Here is a 17,307-nt window from a genome sequence, read left to right on the forward strand (position 1 = left end):
ACAAACAATCAATAATTCTACTAAACCTTGATCTAAAACTATACACCTTCATTTCACTCACATCACCATTCTTTAGGTCAGTTTTGTAGCATCAGTCACACAATAATTTCTTAAGTGGGTGTACCAAGTGTATATACTTATGTGTTTTTGAACTGAGAGAAAAAGAAACTCAACCTCTCATAACATCACTCATGCATTTCTTGAATTACAAACACTCTCAAACTTTAAAACATCCTACTTTACATCACAAAAGAAATATATTTCACACCTTTATTTATCATTTAAAACCTTCTAACTCACTCTGGATCCTCTGACCAAAACGCTGGTCTAAGTATGAACAGTTTCTTTCTTCTATTTCCAAACTCAGTCACAGATCATATGTTCACTATAATCAATCAAAACTATTTATACTATTGTAATAAGGAAAACCAGCATCTTACTTACAGGCATTTAGCAATATTTGCAAACAATAGGTATAAAGCTCAATACTCTAAACTGAAACCACTCTCTCTGCACGCCACCGCTGCTCATTTGCATTCACACACACACAGTCTCACAGTCTAAAAATAGAAGTCACCATGCAGTGTACTGCTGACACAGAGACTGTTCTCACACAACGATCTCTTATTTTATATTACACAGACGTCTTATAATTACAACTGCACAGATTTTAGGCCTTTTAAAACCTACCGAATTTCGATAAATTTACTATAACCGACTCGAACGGACAAACCCCAGGTTTTTTGCGATCAATTCACCAGAATCAGACTCGAACTGATCTGTCCAGATTTCTAGCCCTAACTTAATTTACCGATAACCAAAAAAGCACAAATAGGAGACTCGAACTCCTAGCAATTTTGAAGGTTCCCCAGTTCTTCCTGGCTGTCGACCATACTATCCCTAGTCTTCAGGCTAGGCCAAGGGTCAGCGTCCTGCCCAGGCGCGAGCGTTACCTCGGAGAAAATGCGCTTCTTAACAGACGCCGCTGTCGTTCTAGAAGAATTTAGAATAATTTGAAACAACAATCTACGCCCAAAACAGAAGTACGATTGAGGCAGATCTACCCTTGTGGTCATAGGGGACTTGAACCCAAAAAATGACCATCACAAGATAGACCAAATGACCAATGGGACTTGAACCCACAAAATGACCAAATTCCCTACTTTCTACGTGAGACTCGAACTCACTTTAACTGTTTTCCTTTTCCTTTATTCTCTTTAACTCAGTACTGTCACTTATAAACTTCCATTATCATTACTTCAACCAGTAAACCTCATGAAAACTTCACCAAAATCAAAACAGACATTCACCAGTAATTTCCAGTGAGTAGACTTTAATTTTGTCATGTCCAATCTGGCACACTTTGGAAAATTCAACAGGTATGTTCCTTACCTCTGGATAAGCCGGCTTGTCTCTCACTTTCAACCACTGACTCGTATCTGTCCGTCTAATCACCACGGACCCCGGATCTCTCCGTCTACACCAAAACCATCCCTCTCTCTCACCGGACGATGCCCCCAAATGTTAGGGTCCAGAAATTGAGGAGGAAGACCAAAAATAATGACCACTGATCCTGCCGGGTGCTATTAGACGACATTTTAATGAATACACATGTGGAGTTCAACCCTGTGCAGACTCAGTGATTGAACTGTCTTTCAATAGTCAAAACCAAAGCTTTATAGGGGTAAGAATAGTACAGCCCCCTTCTCTCAGACACAATACAGCATACGTCAATCTAAACCACAAATGTTCAGCTAACTTTTGACATAGTTTAAAGAACATCGTCTTCAACTCGAACCCAGGTGTTTCCCCCAGCTTCGGTGTCGCTTATCTCCGGGACATCTGGTGTACTTCCTGGAACAGACTAACACGTACGCACCCAAACTTTGCAAACTTAAGCAAAACACATCTCAACCTCTTACCCACTAAAATGAGTCTAATCCTGTGTGTGCGCTCTCGCTCTGCACCTTATTTGACCTCTCTAACTATATGTGTCTGTATGTCTAACCTCAACTTAGGCAACCAGGCTAAGGCCATCCTGTGTGTACCGATCTTGACTTATATGTAAAATGTATAAAACAAATGTTCCCATCTAACACAACCCCTTAAAGCTTTAATCAAAGCTTACTCAGAGATCTTAATGCCTAATAAAACAGCCTGCTCAGAACACCTTACAATCTGACTCTGCTTTCAGTTTCACTTCTGCAAAGCATGCTCTGCAAACCCGCGGTTTCCTGTCAGCCTGCAACCTAGTCTTTCACACACCGAAAGACACACACACTGTTTAAACATCTGAATGTAATATCAATATTAATAATAAATGGAATGGTAATACTGATTATAAAAATAGCAATAAAAATATTCTCCTACTCCTTACACTACCTTGTGAAAGGCCCTCGGATTTCTTGGAGCAGAGAAACACGCTGTATTGTTGCTTTTCTCTATTGTATAAGCAAAGTCGACCGCCCGTGACTAGGATGTTGGTGTTAACATGTCTTTTATTTCATTCACACAGACAATGAATACTGAACAGCATACATTAAACCAGGTATCTCCCAACCCAGTAGTTACCAATCATGCGAAGCATGGCTGGTTTAACACAACGGGCATAACTACTTGCTTCTATCAGCCTAGCAATATTGTCGTTAATTGCACATACTATATGTTGTGATGATCTCAGTTCAGTCATGGTGTGTTCTGCAATCCTGCTGAATTGTGTTTTAGTCCCATCGTTTGTGTATGCGCGTACAAACAGGCGTATGGCGGGGATGAATCGGAATGTCTTGAGCCTCAGCATCACATCGTCGTAGTAGGTGTCAAAGTAATACTCGGGCAGTTCGAGCAAACAGCTGTGTTGCACCTGACTGGGTTGAGCTGTTCGACATCCGTAGCATGTTTCCTGTAGAAAGGCCTTTAGCGCCAACATAACCAGGTGATGGGTTGCAAGCTTGATGTCAATAACGGTTTCCTTACACAGACCTGATCCTGTAGGATCCTGCAGCAACTGTGGAGAGGGGGGAGGAGGTGTTGGTGTGTGGATTAGCAACGCTGGTGGAGGTGGGGAGTCTGGAGAGTCTGTGAGGTCCCACGCTTGCATGTCTCGCTCTGAAAATGAGAACAATAAAAAGATGTTATATTTTGTTGCATAAATACACACACACACACACACACACACACACACACACACACACATTAAACCTACCATTTGGTTTATTTAGTTGCGAAAAGAGTTTCCAGTTTCTAGTAGACATGCGTTGTGACTCCCCAAAACACTCCCTCACCACAATCTACAATAAAGTATAACTGCTCCGCTGTTATATTTAACGGTATACACATACCTATTACTGCCTTGCTATTCTAACTTAAATTTAGACCCATCTACGGCGTTTTCGCAGCATTGCTTTTTACGATGAGTGCATCGGGTGCATATACCTGTAGACGTACCTAGAGCTGCTGTGGCTTGGATGATGTTCCGGCTGTTTGTGATGGTTGATACCGACGTCATCCTGCACTCCTTAGTTAGAGGTGTTCCTTAGGTTGTGCTGTTGATGTTCCAAATGGTGAAAGAGGCCGTTTTATATGTATTGGACCAGACCACTAGGAGGTGTTGTTACCGCCCAGGGCTGACTTTAGTTTCAGGCGACCTCTGAGATGCAGAGATAAAGGTGTAAACAAAAGGTGAAAACTGTTTGGAGGATCGGATGGTCATTAGTAAGGTGGCTCCGCTGGACCTCTGACATAAGATAAAGGAGACTGTTTGTATCGAAAACTAAGTACAGTTGAGAAGCTCTTGATAAGGATGACCTCTTCTGCTGACTTTAGAGGGTCTAACTGTAACCCCCTCTGTCTAACTGTTGCAGAATTAAGAATCTGAAGTATCAGAGTTTATTTCTAAAGGAATACCTGTTGTTTGTGACACTCTGTTTGAACTATTAGCCTCTGTGTGTTTCAAAGCGCTAAAGAATATGAAATGCTCCTAAACTAGTTAAATTAAAAGTTAAATGCTCTTGCTGATGAACGATGTGTTATGCTCTCAAGGGCCTATGTAAAGTAGTGAGGAAAAATACAGGGTGTTTGATTAGGGCATTTTTATATAGGTGGGGGCATGGTTTCAGCTGGCCTCTGAGATGCAGAGATAAAGGTGTGGGGGTGTAAGCAACAGGTGAATCCTGTTTGGAGGATCGGATGGTCAGTATAAAGTGTAATGGCATGATAAAAGGTGGCTCCGCTGGACCTGGCTCCGCCGGACCTCTGACATAAGATAAAGGAGACTGTTTGTATTGAAAACTATGGGTGTACAGTTGAGAAGCTCTTGATAAGGATGGCCTCTTCTGCTGACTGTAGGGGTCTAATCTGAAGTATCAGAGTTTATTTCTAAAGGAATACCTGCTGTTTGTGGTATTCTGTTTGAAACTATTAGCCTGTGTGTGTTTCAGAGCACTAAAGAAAAAGCAGAATGCTCCTAAACAGTTAAATCATCTATGTGTGTTTCTGTCTGCATTAAAGGAACATTGAGGGTTGTTACAGTGATAGTGTGGCTATGTGGGAATATGTGTTTTTTAGAAGGTGGAAAAACTTTCTGTTTAAAACTATTAGCCTCTGTGTGTTTCAGAGCACTAAAGAAAAAAAGCAAAATACCCCTAAACTAGTTAAATTAAATCATCTATGTCTAAATAACAGAACTCTGAGACCTATACAATCCTTTAAAAAAGAGTTTAATTAAAACACATAATGGTTTCATTAAATAAAACGCTATTAAACACATGTAAACACATATGACCTCTGAACTCACAAGTCCGTTCACGCGCACATGCACTGGAAAGTCCGTTCTCGTGCACACATGAACGCGGAGGGGGATAGGGAGGGGGATGCGGGTGGGGTGGGGGTTTGGGGGTGGGTGGGGGTGGGTGGGGTAGGGGTTTGGGGGTGGGGGGCAAAAAAAAGTACAGGTATATTACTACTCTTGCTGTTAGCATTAAGTGCTTCTGTAGGACTGATGTCATTTTCATGGGTTGGATCATTTAAATGAAGCTGGACTCAGATGCAGTAAATAAGTTGATTGATCACTAATGAATAAAGCTGGCCAAATCCATCACGTGGACACATGTGATTGTGTATTGTAGTATTGATCCCAATGCTGGTATTAGTACTGGATCAATAACACTGGATGAATGCGTTCAGCATGGAGCCCCTGAGCTGTGTTACAGACAAACATGGAAAACTGACAGGTCTGTGTCATTCACAGTCTGTAACACTTCTAAACAACAGAGGCTGACCCAAGTGCCTCAGAGCCAGGCACGCTCACATCACAGCTCTCTAAATAAGTTTCAAAATAAGAGCTGAAAGCTGTGTTTGCTTGTGTTAGCTTATTATTGTGGAGACTAACATTCAGTGATCATGTGTTCAGACTCATAATGATTACTCTCATAAATCCTGATCTTTGTATTTACTGTGTGTTGGATCAATAACTGAGATTCATCGTATCACACAGCTGTGCTGCTGCTGCTGCTGGTGATGTCAGCACGTCTGGAACAATACGAGGTATCTGCTACCAGACTGAGCAGGACGTGAGACCTGTGGACTGTTTAAAGCTGTCCCTCCACAGGTCACTCAGACCTGATCCACACCTCAGTGATATTCTCTGACTTCCTCAGTAGAGACAGAAACCATTCAGATCTGGGACGATCAGCTGACTGATGATGTCACACAGACTGTGTTTTTCAGGAACAGTGATTCTGATGTGAGCCTGCTAGCTGACAGCAGACCTGATGAAACCACATGTTCACATCTGTGAGGACAGACTGGACTCTTTGACTGCACCTTGGTTCTCCTCAGAGGTCTGTACAGGAGCATGTCCACCCCCACTGAAGATCTCAGTCACTGTGAAACATAGAAACCTGCTTGTGTGGCCTCTGCCTCACAGCTACAGGTTTCTCTGTCAGTCAGACTGAAACAGTGTCCTGATGCTGCATCATTCAGCTCTGTGCCCCAGTCAGCATCACTGTGTCTACCAGTGTCAGTGTTTCTTTTCCTGTAACACTCAGCACAGGCTCAGCTGGTATCCAGTGTTGGACTTTCAGCTGCTGTGATAGATCCTCTAACATAGATCAGCTCTGCTACATGTTGTTAGATCAGTGCAGCTGCCTGTCATGTCCTGATGTTTCTCTGGGTCAGCAGCTTCTCCATCAGAGGTTCACATGGAGCTGATCCAGTATCTCCAGTAACTGTGTTCTGTGCCTCACTGGTTCATCCTTCTGTCTGTGTGACGTCAGTCAGATGTTAAACTCTGTAATCTTCACTGTGTCACAAAGTTCAGTGAGTCTCGTTATTCACAGGATCAATCAGATCATCAGAGAACAGCTGATCAGCAATCAGTGGTGCCAACAGCACCTCCTGTGGTGAGAGGATGCAATAATGCAATGTAGCATTTTTACACTGAACACTTCCAGTCATGGAAACTGTCTGTTGGATCTGTGTGACGTTGCTTTTTCTTGTGTTGCTTTCTTGGTTAGAGTTCCTCACAAATGTCCAGATTATTCTTCTAATGAGGCGTCGACCATGTTTTCAGTTCTTTGGAAGAAAACATCGCCCTTTGCCATCCTTACTTTTCTTTGACTTCTTCAAATGCAGCTGAACTCCAGCTGGTATTTTATTGGACTTTGCAGCTGTTTCTGGTCATCAGTTCATTCCTGCAAACCTCTGAACCTGAACAACAATGATGCTGCATTGCTGGCTGATCCCAAAAGGTTTATTCTGTTCATCTGGACATTTTCAGAAACGTTTGCTCACTGATCAGGTGACTTCTTCAGTCTCAGCTGACTGCAGCTTTACAACCTTACAAACAGCACATTTGCACAATGACTGAAACCAGCAGCAGCAGCACCTGATATATATGATACTAATATAATACATATACATATATAATCCATACTAATGATGAAGGAACTGAGCTCACAGTCCATTGTTCATTCAGTGAACTACTCAGTTTATTTTGGGCCTCAGAAATGCTCACTCTGTTTGTACATCACTGTCAGCAATAGACTCATTCTGCTGTGTGGACAGGAACACATGTGACATCACTTCCTGTTTGTTTGTGACTGAAGAGGAAGAAGTTTACAAGGAATCATTTAGAAGAGTTTCAAACATCAACTGATTGAATCCATGAATGTGAAAACGTGTTTGTGAGTGAAAGAGACAGACATGTACAGACTGAACTATCTGTTCAACAGTCAGAGTGTTTCTCTAACAGGAGACACTCTTCACACTCAACTCAGCACAGGGACACTGAGGCAGCAGGCCAGAACATAAACCCAGGATAAAGAGTTTGAGTAAATGTGGTGTTGAAGGTGTGGAGGTGGATCAGAGTGTCAGAGGAGACTCTGTAGAAGGACAGAGTGCCAGCAGGACAGTCCACATACACTGCTGCTCTGTTAGAGACAGAGGAGGAGGAGGAGGAGGAGGAGGAGGAGATGGATGTTTTTCTGTTATTGTGCCAGACATAATGAGGACCACCATTGAAGCAGCTCAGACTCCAGGACTGATCATTGTATCCAAACACACAGTCATCACTGCGTCCTTTCCTTCTGATGTTTCTGTAACTCACTGATATATAAACGTTTCCTCTCCACTCGACCTCCCAGTAACAGCGACCAGTCAGACCATTTCTACACAGCAGCTGACAAAGATCAAATCTGTCTGGATGATCATGATATGACTGAACCTCCTCCACATGTGTCACCTTCCTGTTGTTGTCAGACAGTTGGAGCTTTGTGTTCACTGTGTTTGTGTCGATTGTGAGTTGACAGGAATCTGATGGAGAGAACAAACACAATCCAGCTGCAGTTATTGATCCATCATCTGTTCATTGATTGGCACTTTGATGATGACTCCTGACATGATGAAGATGGTTGAATGTGTGCTGCTTTGTTTTCATGAATCCCATTAAAAACACACTTACACTTCCTCAGACCTGGTGTCAACCATCGGACTCCAGCAGGCTCCACCCTGAAAGGAGGAGGGGTCAGAGCAGCACAGTCAGCATGCACACATGGACATTACATGGCTCTCATACACACACTGTTACACACTGAGGATGGCTCAGAGCTCGGCTCCACTGTTTTATTCAAATAAATCTACATTTATTTATCAGCACATTTAAAAACAGGTTGAGCCAAAGTGCTGCACAGAGTAGAGATAAAATAGGAAACATACACAGTAATTACTATAAAGACTCGTCAGAATTGAAAGCTACAGAGTACAAATGTGTTTCCAACCGGGTTTTAAAAATGTCGAGTGTTGGTGACGACCTGATGTGAAGGGCGACTGTTCCAGAGTTTGGCTGCAGCAATCGATAAAGCTCACTTCTGTTTTTACGTCTAGTTCTGGTCAGAAGCTACTTATCTGCAGACCTGAGGGCTCGACTTGGATTATTTTTGTTAAAGAGAGACAAGATGGAGCCAATCCATTCAGAGATTTAAAGACAACAAGATCTGGAAGTGGATTCTATGACGTACTGGTAACCAGTGGAAAAAGCTGGAAAAAGCTGGTGATGGGTCGTCTAGCACAGAGCCACCACTGGAACCAGACAATTCATGAGGGAGAGAACTGTGACAGCGCCGTTCCTTCACTTGACCTCAGTCGCTCTCGTCTGCTCCCTCGTAACACTGCTCTTTATTGAGGTTACATGAATATGCATAAGTTCATTAACATATGACGTCTTACACAGGTATGAACAAAGACGTCTGTGCTATCTGTGCTGTTGTGTTGTTGTTGGTGTGTCGGGCTGTGAGCTGCAAAGCTACAGCCGGCTGTATGCTGTAGAGAGTAGAAAGATATTTTGCTGCTATTTTTGCTGCTATTTTTTATAATCATATTACCATTCCATTAATTAATAATATTGATATTGCATTTAGATGTTTAAACATATTGGCACCCAATTAAGCTTTTATTATAACCACTTTAAACTGTTGAGTTGAATTTATAATCTTAAATGTTTATATGCAGACTGCATTGTAAAAGAAAGGCCTAACGCTGAGTAACTCTGTGCCAAAATAAGACAGGAAGTTACATGGTTTTGCAGAGCATGCTTTGCAGGAAGTGAAACCAAAAGTAGAGTCTGAGTGCAAGTTATTCTTAGGAGCTAGTCGGCGAGGTGAAATAGGGTGCGATTGTGGTTAGCACATAGACACACACACTCAGTTAGAGGGAATCATTTATAGGTGAAAGTTTAATCATGTTTTGCTTGGGGTTGCTTTTAGACTATATTAGGATGAGCAAACATATTGGCAACCTTTGAAACCTTTGGAACTTTTGTTATGAAAATGATTATAAGCATCTATACACAATTGCATTTTGTGCTTATGAAAGAGCTGTCGCTCCTTGGTCAAGTGAGGGTCATAAACTTTTGGTTGGCATTATGATCAGCCAATCTACTGTGAGTTTGACTGGAGCTGTGGAAGGAATTGCAACACACGCTTACAAGACATGTATATCAGGTTATTTTTATGATCTCTTATTTGTTTACATTCTTTGATTAAGTTTTAAGTAGTACCATTTAAGTAAGACATTTATTCAATATATTACACATCAGTTTCAGTTGTGTACGTGCAGGCCTTTGTCTGGGGAGAAGGTGAGAGGTGAGACAAAGTGCAGCTGCGGTTATGACATAACCACACACATACATACACATAGTAGTAGGCTCATTTTGTGGTAAAGAGTTCAGATTTAATTTTGCTATAACTGCAAGAGTGCCGGTGAACGCGACCGAGCTGTTTCAGGAAACCGATCTGCTGATTCCAGCGATAAGCGACAGCGGTGAGACGAGCTGTGGGGGAAAACACCTGCATGGAGGCGAAGACGCGATGTTCTTTTAAACTGTGTCAAAAGTCAACTGAACGTTTGTGGTTTTGGGTTGACGTACGCTGTATTGTGTCTGCTTAATGCAGGAAGGGGCGTTGTGTTACCCCAACCCTATAAAACCTTTGTTTGAGTATTGTTAGGCAGAGATCAATGCTGTCTGCGTACAGGATTCATCTCTCCGCATGTGTCATTAAATCTTCGTCTAACTTCACCCGGCCGGATCAGTGGTCATTATTTTGTATTCCTCCTTCAATTTCTGAACCCAACAATACGTACAGCAACCGTGTGTGAAAAGTGTCAATAAAGAGATGCTGAAAAGCATGTTGATGCAAACATTGTCGGGTCTGCCGTGATATGTTTACAATGGGACTTCTGCTCCTGAACCTCTGCGCACAGCGTCTGCAAATCGGGGCTGTACGAAGTCATTTTCATCTTTACGCAGGACTGTAAGCTGTCGTCTATGAGGCGTGAGCGGTGTTTGTTTTTAACATAGTTCACGGTGGAGAATAGCTGCTGACATAATGTGGATCCGAAGATCCATAATTGGCCTACCTGGGGTCGAAAGTCGATAATTGCACGGTGTTTAGGCGCGTATATCAGCTTCCGCGAGTGTGACGCTTATTATGAGCGATCAAAAAATAATAGAATATAATTTTATATTTATATTTCAATATCACAATAATCTTCCAATTTCGAAATACAAGTTAAAAAGAACTAACATAAATAAAATACACTTCAGCTAATTACTTAAAAAAACTAATTTATTTTCCCAAACCAATCGGAGCCGCACTAAAAGGACTAAAGAGCCGCATGCGGCTCCGGAGCCGCAGGTTGCCGACCCCTGTCCTATACCATAAATGAGTAAGAGAAGGTACGACTTCTCTCATGACCCCAAGTTGTGTGTGCATGCCAGAGCACTCTGGAAGGCACACAGAGTCTTTACAGACTACTAAGGATCAAACCTCTATCATTATGCAATCGATTATCAAACTCTAAGCATATATGAGTTAGGGGTGGGCGATATAAACGATATACGATAGAAACGATATAAATTTGGCCAACGACAGAGATTTTAACTATACCGCTCTATCGCGATAGCGCATGTTGATGATGTCATCAAGCTGCGCCTGTTTTGGTCGAAAGCATCGCAGTGGCTACAACGAGAGAGAGATGAAGCACTTTTGAATATGGGGAAAGCCAAAAACTGCGCTTCCTCCACTTCCGTAACATTGATTCATTCGTGTTGAATTTTCTCGCAGCTGTTCTATTCCCATATTGTTGCAGTATATTAATAACTAACCTCGTATTGTGGATGAATAATCTCAGTTGTTCTCCTGACTGAAGTTTGGCCCGTGTATAGCATCCTGCTATGCGCTTGCATTTGTCCCTGACCACCAGAATCCCTCACGTTAACTTTTATCATGTGGAAAAAAGTTAGTGTTCATCCTCCAGCTTCACTGTGCTAATGTTATGCTAACATAGCTGTGTCGCTAGCAATCACGTAGCACAACATTATATACCAGGCAGTCCAACTTCAGTAACCCTGCAAACGCCACTGCTGTTTAGTTTTCTGTCTTCATTTATGTTGGAAGTGATAGCAGAGCTGTACGTTTTAATTAGTTTCAAAAATCTCTCAGTCAGAACATGGTATGTCATGTTTAGGTGGAAACTAGCGAGCTAACTTCCTGTTGACTTCTAACTCCGTTAAATTTAATAAATTCTGTTTTCATGGATGCCTGGATGTTAAACTTAATTGTTACACCTGGTAAAGCAGCAACGCTGATGATTTTATTAAAGATGAAAGAATTTAGACCGTTTTTAACTCTAAGTGTTCGTTTCACTTTGGGACCTGAAGCGGACGGAGTTTTGGACCCAGATTACTCCGCGAAGCTCCTCACTGCGGCAGCCATGATGCTCTGACATCAGAACATTTTTTAACAGATTTCTGCATGCCAAAATCGGTTCGAGGTCGGTAAGCACAACCAGAATTCATACATAAGGCACACTCGATTTTTGAGAAAATTAAAGGATTTTAAGTGTGCCTTATAGTGTGGAAAATACGTTATACAGAAGAAAAGAATATATCGCGATATATATCGTTACCGCACGTGCTTCAAATTATATCGCGATATGGATTTTAGGCTATATCGCCCAGCCCTAATATGAGTAAATATTTCTAAGCATGAATGACAATCAACAATATAAACCTTACAGCTGGTTTTAAAAGCAGAATGTATTTGTTTCTCAAATGAGAAAGAGCTATCGAGAGAACACTCCTAAATCTTTAGTTCTGAACTTTTCCAGCGGGCCAAGATCAACATTATCTGCTAATGCTAAATAGGCTGCCGTTATTAACTAATGCTAATTTGATGTGAATTAGCATTATGCACTAATGCTAACACTTACTTTTTAACAATGTGAGTAGTTAATGCTAACACTATTTCCCTTAACTTTAAAACAATGTGAACGGCTAATGCTAACACTCTTTTCCCTAGCATTACAACAATCTGAGCTGCTAATGCTAAGTAGGCCGCCATTAGCACCTACGTCTAATTTAAGGCAAATACGCATTAGAACCTAATGCTCATATCGTTTTCCTTTGCTGTATAGCAATGTGAGCAGCTACTGCTAAATATACTGCTGTTATTAGCTAATGCTAATTTAATGCGAGTTAGCATCATTTGCATTAAACCGATGTGAGGCGCTAATGCTAAGTATGCTGATTCTAATTAGGGGTGAATAATTATTACCAGCTAATGCTAATATCGTTTTCCCTTCCCTTTTAACAATGTGAGCAGCTAGTGCAAGGTAGGCTGATGCTAGCAGCTAATGCTAATTTGACGTAAATTAGCATTATATTAGTGAGGAGTTAATGCTAAGTAGACTGCCATTAGTGGCTAATGCTAATTTTAGGTGAATAGGAATTGGCAGCTAATGCTAATACCATATTTTCTTGCTTTATAACAATGTGACCAGCTAATGCTAAGTAGGTTGCCGTTATTAGCTAATGCTAATTTATCTGCTAATGCTAACAATGTTTTTTCTTACATTTTAACAATATGATTAGCTAATGCTTATACTATTTTTCTTTTAATTTTAACAATGTGATGTGTGTTACCGTTAATAACTATTGCTAATTTGATGTGAATTAGCATTATTAAATAATGCTAACTATTTTCCTTTGCATTATAACGATGTGAGGACTTATGCTAAGTAGGCTGCCATTACTAGCTAATGCTAATTTGACGTGACTTAGTATCACCCGTAATGCTAACTCTTTTCCCTTGCATTATAACAATGTGAGCAGCTAATGCTAAGAAGGCTGCTGTTATTAGCTAATGCTAATTTGATGCGAGTTAGCATTACCCGATAATGCTAAAACTTTAACCTTCCCTTTTAATAATGTGAGCAGCTAGTGCTAGGTAAGCTGAGGCTAGCAGCTAATGCTAGCCTCAGCATTGTATTAGTGAGGAGTTAATGTTAAGTAGACTGCCATTAGTGGCTAATGCTAATTTTAGCTGAATAGGAATTGGCAGCTAATGCTAATACCATATTTTATTGCCTTATAACAATGTGACCAGCTAATGCAAAGCAGGTTGCCGTTATTAGATAATACTAATTTGAGGTGAAATAGCATTATCCAATAATGGTAACTCTTTTCCCCTGCATTATAACGATGTCAGGAGTTAATGCTAAGTAGGCTGCCATTAGGGGCTAAGTAGGCTGCCATTAGGGGCTAACTAATTTGGGGTGAATAATTATTAGCAGCTAATGCTAATACCGTTTTCTCTTTCCTTATAACAATATGAGCAGCTAATGCTAATTTGATGTAAATTAGCATTATATTAGGGAGAAGTTAATGCTAAGTAGGCTGCCATTAGCAGCTAAAAGTAATTTGAGGTGAATAAGCCCTAGTAGTGAGGGGTCTGACGAAATGCTTTTGCCATTATGTAATCTGTAACTTCCACATAGTATGCTGATCACTGTAATTTTCAATGATTAAACTGTAATGGAGACGAGCAAACATATTGGCAGATCTGAGAAGAAGAAAATCTTTGTTATGAAAATGATTTTAATCTTTTATACATGATTGCATTTGAGCTTATTAAAGAGCTGTGGCTCCTGGTCAGGTGAGGGTCAGAAACTCTTGGCAGGGGTTATGATCAGCCAATACACGGTGAGGAGGACAGGAGCTCTGAAAGGAATTGCAACACACCTGCTTACATGACATACGCCTGGAGTTATTTTTATCTTTTATTACTTATATCCTTTAGAGCTAAGATTTAAGTTTTATCATTTATCACTTATATCCTTTTAAGTAAGTTTTAAGGTTCATTTATGTTCATTTTAAGTAAGTTTCCTTCATGGTTTGAGTAGCATCATTTGAGTGTGACATTTAGTCTAGAAGTCACACAGAGTTCAGCTGTGTACGAGTGCAGGCCTTATGTCTGGCTAGGGCGAGAGGTGTGAGGTGAGCCGGGGTGCAGGAGAGGTCAGGACACATACACAGCATGCACAGCAGACACTCACACACACGTACACACCATAGTAGATTCACTTGAGTAGGTAAGAAGTTAAGATGTATTTTTGCTGCAAGTGCAAGTTGTGCCGGCATATTGTCAGATGGTTACAGGAAGTGCACCTGATGTTCTGGGAGATAAGAAAGCGTGCATGGTGCGACACCGGGATGGAGATGAGACGTGATGTATTTTAAACTATGTAAAAGTTAACGGAACATTTTGTGGTTTGGGTTGACGTAAGCTGTACTTTGTCTCTGCTTTGCAAAAGAGGGGGCTTTGTTGTCCTACCCCTATAAAACCTTTGTCTAATTGTTGTAAGTTCAGTTCGATTGCTGACGTTGCCCAGCGTTGAACTCCGCACGTGTAAATCAATAAATCTTCGCTTTGATCACATCCTCTGGACCAGAGTTGTTATTTGCTTGTGAGCCCTCCGTACTCCTTTTGTCCAATTTTTGAACCTTAACATTTGGGGGCTCGTTCCGGTGGTTGGAGAGGGAGAAGACCAGTGGAGGTGCTGGACAGGGTCCGAGGTGGTCGGGCGGACAGACGGTAATCAGTGGTGGAAGTGAGGGGACATTCGCCGGCGAATTAAAAAGGTAAGACACTACCTGTTGAAGTGAATTTCCAAAAGGTGTCAAATTGATTATGACAAAATTAAAAAGTCTACTCACTGAAATTACTGGTGAATGTCTGTTTTGATTTTGATGGTAATTTCATGAGCATGCTGGTTGAAGTAATGATAAGTTATAAGTAAAAGTACTGGGTTCAAGTCCCAAAGAAAAGGAAAAGAAGGGAAAGAGTTAAAGTGAGTTCGAGTCTCACGTAGGAAGTAGGGAAATTGGTCATTTTTGTGGGTTCAAGTCCCGCTGGACATTGGGTCTATCTTGTGATGGTCATCCCGTGGGTTCAAGTCCCCTATGTCCACAAAGGTAGATCTGCCTCAATCTTAATCCTGTTTTGGGCTTAGATTGTTGTTTCAAATTATTCTAAATTTTTCTAGAACGACAGCGGCGTCTGTTAAGAAGTGCATTTTCTCCTTGGTAACGCTTGCGCCTGGGCAGGACGCTGACCCTTGACCTACCGTTGAGTAGGGATAGTACGGTACGACAAACCGGGAAGGACTTGGGAATCTTCAAAATTGCTAGGGGTTCAAGTCCCCTAATCTGCGCTTATTTGGCTACTGGTAAATTAATTTAGGGCTAGAAATCTGGACGGATCAGTTCGAGTCTGATTCCGGTGAATTGAGCGCAAAAAACCTGGGGTTTGCCCGTTCGAGTCGGTTATGGTAAATTTATCAAAATTGTGTAGGAACTATAAGGCCTAGAATCTGTGCAGTTGTAAGTATAAGACGTCTGTGTAAATATAAGAATAAGAGATCTTTGTGTGAGATCAGTCTCTGCGTCAACAGTGCACTGGCTGTTGACTTCTATTTTTAGATGGTGTGTTCATGTAAATGAGGAGCGGTGACGCGCATAGTGATTGTTGCTTTCGGTTTCGAGTGTATTGAGCTTTGTAACTATTGTTTGAAAATTTTGCTAAATGCCTGTAACTAGGAGGTTGGTTTTGCTTATTATGAGTAGATAAATAGAGTTTGAAGTAATCGCGGTGAATGTGTGATCCGTGACTAAGTTTAAGGGTCACAGTTTAAGTGTGTGAGTGCGCGATGAGTCTGACTGAGTCAGAGAATGCTGTAGGTCTGTGAGTTATTTTTAGATAACCTGTGTTATGTAAATGAAGTGGCTGCTACTGTAAGTACACAAAGGGGTTTTAACAGCTGTTTAATAAAGAACGCGGTTGCGAAATCCCTAGAGTTTTGGGGATTCTATAGAAACTGTTACGTATTGCTGAATGCCTGTATTTAAGATGCTGGTTTTGTTGATTACAATTTTGTGAGTAAAGTTTTAATTTTTGACACGAGTGTATGACTGTTTTGCTGGGTTTTGAGATAGAATATATGAACTGTGATTTGATTTTTCTTAGATAAGAGGGATGTTTGTTTCTGGATCTTGTCAAATTGAATATTCACGTACAGGGAGTGTTATTTATATGAGATGCATTTGTTGGGCTGAAACGTTGGAGAACCAGTATGGTTTTACAGTGTCTGCAGGAATAAGACGGTCAGAATTATTTAGCTTTCTGTTTCGTAGTTTCCTGATATTCCGGTGCTTGGAAAAATACATTGAGAGACGGGAAAGGGACCCACGTGAAGCTGCCGGTGTGTTTTCCTTGTTCTGCGAACGTGCCTTTAGTCCCTTTGACATAGAGTACCAGTGGACCGGGTGACGGACGGTGAAGTTACGAGTATATGCAAATGAGCTGGCTGCTGGGAAACGCACAAGGATTTCTGTTTTGGTTTAAAGTGTTTTTGAGGTCATAAGCATGATTTACATATATGGGTAATTGACTGTAATTATGACGTTGTTTTGTTTGTTATGGGGATATTCATGGGGTTTGGTTTCATTGCTGTGATGATGTAATTGATGAGCTGGGTTTGGAATATTGTTGTTGGGATGCAAAGCTGGATGTTTTGAAGTTGAAGCTGTTTTAATTTAGGCCATACACAGCTGGGGTTATTGATGTTTGAGTTTTCTTGTGTCTCTTACTTGAGGCTTAAATAAACAAAATAGGTATCTCTGATAAACCTGGTTAAATTTTGCTGTGCATGATAAGACATGGTGCATTTAGATATAACTCACTGTAGTCTATGCTGTGGTTATAGGACTGATTACAAAAATTGACGAACTTCTGGGATTAAAATGTGAAGATAAGATAAAGTACATAAAATTTAATCGGATAATTTGAGTTTGTTAAGCACATGGCCATATAATAATGTCGGGCTGTAGCATGCTGACATATCAGTAGAGAACTGTTAAAGATCAATGAGCTGTCCTGACGAGGAGGAAATGGAGTGGTCATCCTTTTAGGATCG

The 17,307-nt window shown here is 41.0% G+C and overlaps 1 protein-coding gene across 1 annotated transcript; it reads right to left on the reverse strand.

Moving 5' to 3' along the window:
* Nucleotides 1–1,302: 1,302 nt before the first annotated feature.
* On the reverse strand, nucleotides 1,303–3,571 carry LOC120438063. Its single transcript, XM_039608513.1, has 2 exons — nucleotides 3,445–3,571; nucleotides 1,303–3,105 (listed from the first exon to the last, which is right to left on the reverse strand). The coding sequence occupies exons 1-2, from the start codon at nucleotides 3,503–3,505 to the stop codon at nucleotides 2,540–2,542; spliced, it is 627 nt and encodes a 208-aa protein (XP_039464447.1). The 5' UTR covers nucleotides 3,506–3,571; the 3' UTR covers nucleotides 1,303–2,539.
* Nucleotides 3,572–17,307: the final 13,736 nt, after the last annotated feature.

Source organism: Oreochromis aureus, linkage group 3, assembly GCF_013358895.1.
Source record: "Oreochromis aureus strain Israel breed Guangdong linkage group 3, ZZ_aureus, whole genome shotgun sequence".
Taxonomy (NCBI): Eukaryota; Metazoa; Chordata; class Actinopteri; order Cichliformes; family Cichlidae; genus Oreochromis; species Oreochromis aureus.

Coding starts and splice junctions, on each gene's coding strand:
- LOC120438063 (XM_039608513.1), bottom strand. CDS start 3,505: ATGACGTCGGTATCAACCATCACAAACAGCCGGAACATCATCCAAGCC. Junction 3,106..3,444: donor CCAAGCCACAGCAGCTCTAG/GTACGTCTACAG, acceptor TCTCATTTTCAG/AGCGAGACATGCAAGCGTGG.